This window comes from Oratosquilla oratoria, chromosome 17, assembly GCF_046742065.1.
Source record: "Oratosquilla oratoria isolate Oo_2021 chromosome 17, ASM4674206v1, whole genome shotgun sequence".
Lineage (NCBI taxonomy): Eukaryota > Metazoa > Arthropoda > Malacostraca > Stomatopoda > Squillidae > Oratosquilla > Oratosquilla oratoria.
The window spans coordinates 27,281,981-27,291,980 of NC_134793.1; the positions used below are offsets into that span (position 1 = coordinate 27,281,981).

Genomic DNA, 10,000 nt, shown 5'->3' on the forward strand with positions numbered 1-10,000 from the left:
TTTCTATGCCTTTCATGATTCTGTAAATAGCTATCAAATCTCCTCTCTCTCTTCTTTGCTCTAGTGTCTGTAGTTTAAGTTTTTGTAGTCTCTCTTCATATGATAGTTTTGAGAGTGTTGGTGCCAGTTTTGTGATTGCTCTTTGTATTCTTTCAAGTTTTTTTATACATTTTTTTGTACTTGGTGACCATATCGTTGCTGCATATTCCAATCTTGGTCTTATCAGGGTGATTAGGATTTTCCTCACCATTTCTTCATCCAGGTATGTAAATGCCACTTTGATTGTTCTTATTAAATTATAAGTTTCTCCAAAAATCTTATTTATATGTTTCTCAGGTGACATATTATTCATAACAATGACTCCCAGGTCCTTCTCATTTTCTACTTTTTTTATTCCTTCTTCTCCCAAATTATATGATCCTGTTATTCTGTTTTTGCTTTTTCCAAATTCCATTATACTTCACTTTTTTGTATTGAACTCCATCTCCCACTTCCTACTCCATTCTTGTACTTTATTTAGATCTCTCTGTAGTGATTCACAATCTTCTTCAGTTTTCACTCTTTTCAGTAGTTTTGCATCATCTGCAAAGAAGCTCATATAGCTTTCAATTCCTTCATCCATATCATTAATATATATAGCAAACATTATTGGGGCCAGAACTGTTCCTTGCGGAACACCACTTATTACTTCATCCCATTTTGAGTGTTGATCTCTTATCACTACTCTCATTTTTCTTTCTTGCAAAAAGTCTTCCATCCAATTTAGCAATTTACCTTGTATTCCTCCTTCATATTCTAATTTCTTAAGCAACTTCTTATGTGGTACTTTGTCAAAAGCTTTTTTTTAGGTCTAGAAATGCACAATCAGCCCATCCATCTCTTTCTTGTATTATATCTATTAGCCTTGAATAGAAACATATTAAATTGGTGACGCATGATCGTCCTTGTCTGAATCCAAATTGCCTTGGATTTAGTACGTTGTTTTTTTCCAAGTATTTTACCCATCTACTTTTGATAATTCTTTCACAAATTTTTGCTATTATACTTGTTAGAGAGACTGGTCTATAGTTGGTAGGTTCTTCTTTATTTCCTCCTTTATATATAGGTACTATATTTGCTTTTTTCCAATCTTCTGGAACTTTTCCTTCTTTTAAGGAACTGCTTATTATGCTATGTATTTTGTCTGCCAGTTCATTCCTGCATTCTTTCAGAATCCAGTTTGCTATTTCATCTGGCCCATGCGATTTTGTGACATCAAAATTACCCAAGTGTGTCAATATTTCATTCTTTGTTACTTCTATTTCTTCCATAGGGGGGACTTTTTCTTTCCACTCAATCTCTTCAGGTTGTATATTTTCCCTTGTAAACACTGATTTAAAATGTTTGTTCATAATTTCTGCCATTTCCATTTCCTCAGTGTATTCAACTCCTCCTTGTCTTAATTTCTCCAAGTCTTGTTTGTTTTTCAGTTTATTGTTTACAAATCTGTAGAATAGTTTTGGTTGATCTTTACACTTTTCTATAACATCTTTTTCATATTTTCTTTTTTCCTCTCTGCACTTTTGTACATATTCATTTCTATAACAGGTATATATTTTCCATTTTTCAGGTCTTCTGTCTTTTTTCCATCTGGTCCAGGCTTTGTCTCTTTTGTCTTTTAACTCCCTACAACTTTTGTTGTACCAGCATTTTACATATTCTTTTTCTTGTTTTTGTCTTGGGATATACTTTTCCACTCCTTTTTTGTAAATTTTTGTCAAAATATTCCATTTCTCTTCCACTGATGTTTCTTCTTTGTATATTTCTTCCCAGTTTTCTTGTTGGAAGAATTCTCTTATTTTATCAAAGTTTGTTTTTTCATACATCATTCTTCCTTTTCTATATTGTTCATTTCTTTTGATATATTTTTCTTCATTAAGTTCCAGTTCAATCAATATGTGGTCACTTTTACCTATTGGTGTTTTATATTCAATCTTGTCCACTATTCTAGGTTCAGATGTAATTATTAAGTCTAGCCTCGATGGTTCTTCTTCATTTCTATACCTAGTGTTCTCTTGTATCCATTGTGTCATTGAATGGTCAGTAATCATCTCAAGTAGAGCATTTCCCCATGAGTCATCACCACTCTTTACTGTCATTTCTTCCCAGCAGATTTCTTTGCAATTAAAGTCGCCCATCATAATTATTCTTCCTCCGTCTTCCATTATTTTAGTTAATGCTATCTTTGTGTCCTCTAACATACTTTTATATTCACTCTCCTCCCATGAGGCTGTTTTCGGAGGCACATAATTGATCACAAATTTTCTGCTCTTCTTATCTCTGTCTTCCACTTCTATCATAATCATCTCTACTGTATTCTTTCCATATATGACACCTTTCACGTTTATATCCTTCTTAGTCAGGAACATAACTCCACCCCCTTGCTTTTTCTCTCTGTTTCTAATCCAATAATTGTATGCATCATGTCCTACACTGTTGGGTGGTAGTGGGCCTTTTAATTTTGTTTCTACAATTCCCATTATGTCCGGTTCTTTTTCTTTCAAATAATCATTCAGCTCATTCAATCCTGTTATTAATCCATCTATATTTGTGTAAGACACTCTTAGTTTTCTGCCACTTCCATTGTGTTCTCTGTTTCCCTTATGTTTTTCTTTTGTATGTCGAACTTCCTTAGTTTCATGTTCACTACTCTCCAATAGAATCTCTCTTTCTCTGACTCCGTTCTGTTCTCGTTTTTTGCCTTAGCTTCCAGTCTTTTCTGCTTTTCTTCCTCTCTTTCCTCTTTATTCATTTCTCTTTTTATCCATATCTTTTTGTATTGTTCACTTGTTGCTAGTTTCCCTGTTTTGGATAAGATATTCTCTGCCGTTGTTTGTGACTTGAATTTAATCTTAATTGGTCTGGTCTTGTCTGTGCTATACTTTCCGAGTCTAAATTTCTCTTCGATTTGTTTCATAATTTCTGGTTCATCTTCCTGAACTGATTCTAGTAATTGGCTTACTTTTTCATTTTCCTCTTTGATTCTTGTGGTTCTATCTGTGTTGTGTTTCTCTTCCATTCCTAATATAATTATACATTTCTTCTTGTCTGCTAAATCCCTTACTATATTCTCCTTCTGTCTCATCACTTTAATAACTGAGTCTTCAGTATGTTCTTTCAATTGCTGTTTGACTATGTCAGTGAATGAAACCTTATTTCCTTCTTGGGTTTTCTTCCAATTTTTACTTTCTTTAGCTATCGTTTCTCTGTTTTCTTTACTATTCTTCTTCAATTCCTCATTCTCCACCTTTACCTCTCTTAACTGTCTTTTTAGGTCTTCTATTTCATCAGTTAAGTTTTTATTCGCCTTTTCCAGTTCTTCCAATCTTTCAACCCTTTGTAAAATGGTGTTCATATGACCTAACCTACTCTCCAAGTCCTCGATCACCTTATCAACCTTCTTCTCTAGTCTTGTCAGTCGGGGGGGGTTTGTGTCCCCCCCACTCTCTTTAAATCCCTTGAAAATATTCTCATAACTTTCTACTGTATTGTTCCTATCTATACTTCTAATCTTTACATTCTTATTAGACATTCCGTCGTCCTCCAGCTCGTCTTGTGGTCGTTTGTTTACTTTACGGCGGTCTGTTTGGACCAAGTCCTCTACTTCCTCATTACCTTCCATTTTCCCAGCAATCCCTCCCCTTCTCCTCTTTCCTTACTTTCCCACTACCCCACGAGCAATTTCCCCCCACCCTGTAAATACAAAAAGGCACTTCTCTTTGCGTTGGGATCCACAATCTGCACTTTTCTTCAGAACGTTCTTCAAGCCGTCCGTTCGTTGAAAGTGTGTGTGTGTATTTACCTAGTTGTACCTAGTTGTATTTTACGGGAAGGGGAGCTATGCTCGTGGGGTCCCGTCTTCATATCTCATTTTATCTAAACTATTTTTAAATTCATGTATTGTTTTTGCACACACCACTTTCTCATCTAACTTGTTCCAACTGTCTATTACTCTGTGAGGAAAGCTGTTCTTTTTCAAATCTCTTCTATAGCTGTCTTTTAGCTCGTCTTGCGGTCGTTTGTCCACCTTTCGGCGGCCCGTCAGGGCCAATTCCTCCACCTCCTCATTACCTTCCATTTCCCCAGCAATCCCTCCCCCTCTCCTCTTTCCTTACTTTCCCACTACCCCACGAGCAATTTCCCCCCACCCTGCAAATACAAAAAGGCACTTCTCTTTGCGTTGGGATCCACAATCTGCACTTTTCTTCAGAACGTTCTTCAAGCCGTCCGTTCGTTGAAAGTGTGTGTGTGTGTGTGTGTGTGTGTGTGTGTGTGTGTGTGTGTGTGTGTGTGTGTGTGTGTGTGTGTGTGTGTGTGTGCGCGCGCGGCGGCGATGCTATAAGCCAAAATACCGCGTCGAAGCACATGTGGGGGACTTGTCCACCACATTTACCCCCCTTCCCCTTTTCCTCTTCCTTGTCCTGCTCCTGAAAAAATTTACATAGTTGATTAGACGGGTATAGGTGGGTTCACACAATGAGTGATCTGTACGCACTGCCAATAAATATGTTATAATAGTGGAATTAGCAAATAAAGGTGTTAAAGAGAAATTGCTACTATGGGTAAAGAACTATTTAAGTGGAAGAAAAGTAAAAGTATGGTATCAAAGGTGTGAATCTAACATAATGGAAATGGACTTGGGGACACCACAAGGTGATGTACTCAGTCCCACACTAATGTGTTGATGGACAAAATTGCACGGCATAACTTTACCCCAGGAACACAGGTCATCATCTATGCGGATGATATAGTACTACAATGTACAAACAAAAACATAATGGAAAAGGCATTGGCAAAACTTAAAAGTCTATGCCTAGACATTAGTAATAAATGAAAATAAAGTACAAGCACGAAAACGAAAGGGGAATGATAAAACCTTCAAAATAAATGGAATCAATTTAGAGAAAGTCTTAAATTATAAATACTTAGGTATGCATGTTGGATTTCAGATGAGAAAAATGAAACAGACTATTTGAAACATGTCTACACATCAAGATTAAAGCTGTTGCAGGTATTGGCCAATAAAGGAATTGGAGCTGGAATCCCTGTCCTAAAAATGATGTATATAACCACAATCAGATCGTTGATAGACTATGCTGCACCATTGTTGATAGACTGCAAAGAAAACACAAACTGAAACCACTAGAAATAATACAGAATAAAGCCATGAGAATGATATTAGGCTGTCCGAGAACTACACGAATCGAAATTATGAGACTAGAACTAAATCTTTCAAGCATCACAATAGAGTAAAAGAATTAGCAGTAAGGTCAATTGTAAGGATGATAAGAAACGGTGAAAGGAAATTAGGGGTGGAAATAGCTTCAGGCACTGTTAAGCCCTAGCCAGACGAGCGGGTTGGCCGCCGCGGGTGCAAAGCGGGTCAGCCGCCGCGGAACCGCTTTATATTGATTCCTATGTATAAACCTCTCGTCTGACATAGCCAGGCGGGCTGGCCGCGGCGGTTTCAAGTGGGGAAATGCGTCTCACCCGCCGCGGTCAGGCGGGTAGACCGCCCGTGTGACATCAGCCTTAGAAAGAACAAATACCTGACAAGACTGCGTGAAGCGGTAATGGATTATGAAGTATTCGAATATTGTCGTACAATACCTGAGGAGACCAAACTCAACCTTTGACTACACTGAAAGTATCAATAAACATAAACAAGTTTGACACCAAGAAATGGGATTTGAACAGTAATAAACTGAGGCAGCAATTCTTGTCCCAAATTAATACTATACCAAGAATTAATTCCATACATATTTCCTGTGATGGATCAGTGAATGGGGTTAGAGCAGGGTGTAGTGTAGTCATAAGAGAATATTTTGAAGACGAAATAAGTACGGACACTTTACTTTTAAAGAGACTAGAGGATAAAGCCTCAACGATAGCCACAGAATTACATGCTATATATGAATGATTAAAGGGAGTAATTTATCATAAAAAGAATACCTATGTTTTTAGCGACAGCCAGAGTGGACTTCTTACATTGCACTGCACAAACCATCGAGTGCAGAGGTGGTAGAGAAATGTAAGAAACTGGTGGTTCAAGTTAATGAGGAAGGTTATTCTGTGAATTTCTTTTGGATACCTTCCCACATTGGCATACATTTGAACGAAGTTGCTAACAAATTGGCAAAAGAAGTCAGAAGCAAAGAAAATATAGATATTAAAAACATAGTGAGTTTCAGCGAAATCAAGAAGTCAATGAACAAAAAAATGAATGGGAAACAAAAGAAATTCAATGAATATTAAACAGTGGCATTGCAAGTATAAAACATTATTTGTACGTAACTGAAAATACAAGTGTGACTTATGGTAAGGATGGGGTGAAGGTAGACACAATAACCATGAGAATGCGGTTGGGATATTGTTGGCAATATGTAAGCTATGACGTACCATGTAAGTTGTGTTAAATATTAAATTCACATACCCTACAACATTATGTAATGGAATGTAGGGAACTGATAGAATACAGGCATCCTGAACTTAATGATTACTCTGAACAGGTATGTTATTTTTTAGATAATAACACTCCACAATTTTTTTTTCAAAAAGTTCACAAAAGTAAAGCTGAACTATTAAGTTCATTATTTAAACATGTCTCTGCACTCACTATTCCATTTTTGTATCTACTGAAGAGGATTACAGTTTGCAATCGAAATATATAGATTCCCTGTCTCCAGTCTTTTTTACTCCAACAGTGGTTTTCACCCGTAATATATACATATGTATATAAACAAATATAATTATATATATATATATATATATATATATATATATATATATATATATATACACATATATACATATAAAAGTCAAACGCACTCTCGGAGAAAGATAAGCTGAGATACAGAGTAAACCGTATATTTCGACCACTAGCTTTGGTCCTTTTCAGAAGTTACAATTATAGGGTACATATACAAGAACTTATATGTACCCTATACTTGTAACTGCTGAAGAGGACCACAGCTAGTTGTCGAAATATACGGTTTACTCTGTATCTCAGCTTATCTTTCTCCGAGAGTGGGTTTAAGTTTTATTTTACTCTTTTGTTACAACATCTACGTTATATATATATATACATATATATATATATATATATGTATATATATATATATATGTATGTATATATATGTATGTATATATATATATATATATATATATATATATATAATGTGTGTGTGCGTGTGCATATGTGTGTGTGTGTGAGTCTGTGTGTGTATCGTGTCATTTTGGGGGACATTTCAGGAATCTGTCCAATCTAGTGCCAGACCGCTCTCTCGAGCTCAAGAGAAATAATCAGTGAAGAGGACGCTGTTTCTTTGGCAGGATCTGACTTATGATGACCTCAACGCGTTGGTCTACACGGATGCCGTTATCTTGGAGTCGATGCGACTCTACCCTCCAATTCCCTCCTTCGTCCTGAGGGAGGCAGCCCAGGAGTGGACCTACGGGAACCTGACCATTCCCAAGGGAGCTGTAGTGGAGGCACCCGTGTGGAGCATCCATCATGACCCGGAAATCTATCCAGACCCTGAAGAATTCCGGCCAGAAAGGTTCGAAAAAGAGAGTGAGAGAGAGAGAGAGAGAGTCCTCTTGGCTTCTTCGTTCTACTGTAGACTTATTTTTTTTTTTTTTTTTTTTTTTTTTACTTAATGAACTTTAACTGTGATTGGCTACCAGAAACATATCTGAATAACGTCGTAGCACTGTAATCATTACTATATTTGCGTCGCAGTGATATTATTACCAAATTTCTAATGTCCTGAATTCAATATAACTTTGTTGGGATTTTGATATATTTTTCTATAGATTATTCTTCCTGGCAGGAAAGGTACTATGACAATGGATGGGAATATATATCATCGAGGTAGTCTTAAATTTGTAGTTCTGGGAGTGAGACCAAAGGGTAGAATAATGAAGAAGTGGAGGGATGGGGTCAATGGAGCTGCATTGGCTCATGGTCAGGATGTCGAACAAGCAAAAACGTATATGGGTGACAGAGTAAGGTGGAGACATGTATAGAAATAGGGAACGTTAGAGTATTAATATGATACAATATACTCACGGGTAAAGTAGGAATGAATGAAAACGCTGCGTGTTATGGGGATGAAAGGGATGCAGCTGCCCCATGCCAAACTACCTTGCTTTATGATGTTTAGAATAACAATGGATAAAGAAATAGAGATCAAATAACAGAGGTGCCATCACTTTTGGCAGTAACCATACACTCTCAACAAAGTATGTGTTCGCTTACACGCTGAAACTTTATGGAATATATACGAATGAAAATTAAACACGACTTAGATTTAGGGCAAGGATTATCGTATTAATCATTTAACTTTTTGAGGTATGTTAAAGTTGGTATGAATAAAGAGCCAAGCAAATCGAAACGAAGAAGACAAACCAAACGTACCATTTTCTACATATCACATTATTCATTTCTCTAAAGTTGAAATCGATGTAGGAGGGGATGTGTGTGTGGGGATTTTTTTTACACATAAAAATGGAAAACGAAATCATCGTATTATGTCTTCGGTTGCATATTTTGCTCTAAATATTTTCAGATTTTTACCCAAGGAGCGAGCTAATCGACACCCACTGGCGTACCTGGCCTTCGGTTCTGGACCACGGAACTGTATTGGTGCCAGGTTCGCAATGCTGGAGGCCAAATTGACCCTGGCGACAACCGTGCGACGCTACATTATCCAGTCTTGCTCCAAAACAATTGTGAGTAATCAATTGGCTTTTTTAATGCAATAATGAACACTAGATTCCTTTGATTCCATTTGGATGCTTCTCACACAGATACTTCCAAACATAACCTAACCCTTAATAATCATAATATTTGATTCTTATCATATTTTTTGAGAAGCATCTAAATAGGAAGCTAACGGTGCTGTCTTATCACTACTCTCATTTTTCTTTCTTGCAAAAAGTCTTCCATCCAATTAAGCAGTTTGCCCTGTATTCCTCCTTCAGTTTCTAATTTCTTAAGCAACTTCTTATGTGGTACTTTGTCAAAAGCTTTTTTTAGGTCTAGAAATGCACAGTCCGCCCATACATCTCTTTCTTGTATTATATCTATTAGCCTTGAATAGAAACATATTAAATTGGTGACGCATGATCGTCCTTGTCTGAATCCAAATTGCCTTGGATTTAACGCGTTGTTTTTTTCTAAATATTTTACCCGTCTACTTTTGACAATTCTTTCACAAATTTTTGCTATTATACTTGTTAGAGAGACTGGTCTATAGTTGGTAGGGTCTTCTTTGTTTCCTCCTTTATATATAGGTACTATATTTGCTTTTTTCCAATCTTCTGGGACTTTTCCTTCTTTCAAGGAACTGTTTATTATGCTATGTATTTTGTCTGCCAGTTCATTCTTGCATTCTTTAAAAATCCAATTTGCTATTTCATCTGGTCCATGCGATTTTCTGACATCAAGATTACTCAAGTGTTTCAATATTTCGTTCTTTGTTACCTCTATTTCTTTCATGGAAGGGACTTTCTCTTTCCATTCGATCTCTTCAGGTTGTATGTTCTCCCTTGTAAACACTGATTTAAAATGTTTGTTCATAATTTCCGCCATTTCAATTTCCTCTGTGTATTCAACTCCTCCTTGTCTTAATTTCTCCAAGTCTTGTTTGTTTTTCAATTTGTTGTTTACAAATCTGTAAAATAGATTTGGTTGATCTTTACACTTTTCTATGACATCTTTTTCATATTTTCTCTTTTCCTCTCTGCACGTTTGTACATATTCATTTCTATAACAAGTATATATTTTCCATTTTTCAGGCCTTCTGTCTTTTTTCCATCTGGTCCAAGCTTTGTCTCTTTTGTCTTTTAACTCCCTACAACTTTTATTGTACCAGCATTTTACATATTCTTTTTCTTGTTTTTGTCTTGGGACATACTTTTCCACTCCTTTTTTGTAAATTTTTGTCAAAATATTCCA

The 10,000-nt window shown here is 36.3% G+C and overlaps 1 protein-coding gene across 1 annotated transcript in view; it reads left to right on the forward strand.

Moving 5' to 3' along the window:
• Positions 1-10,000, forward strand: part of LOC143034551 (thromboxane-A synthase-like) — a 71,859-nt gene that overhangs the window by 54,279 nt on the left and 7,580 nt on the right. Inside the window, exons 10-11 of the mRNA XM_076200759.1 lie at positions 7,372-7,598; positions 8,610-8,772. Coding sequence (XP_076056874.1) covers positions 7,372-7,598; positions 8,610-8,772 — 390 coding nt within the window. The remainder of the gene's footprint in view (positions 1-7,371; positions 7,599-8,609; positions 8,773-10,000) is intronic.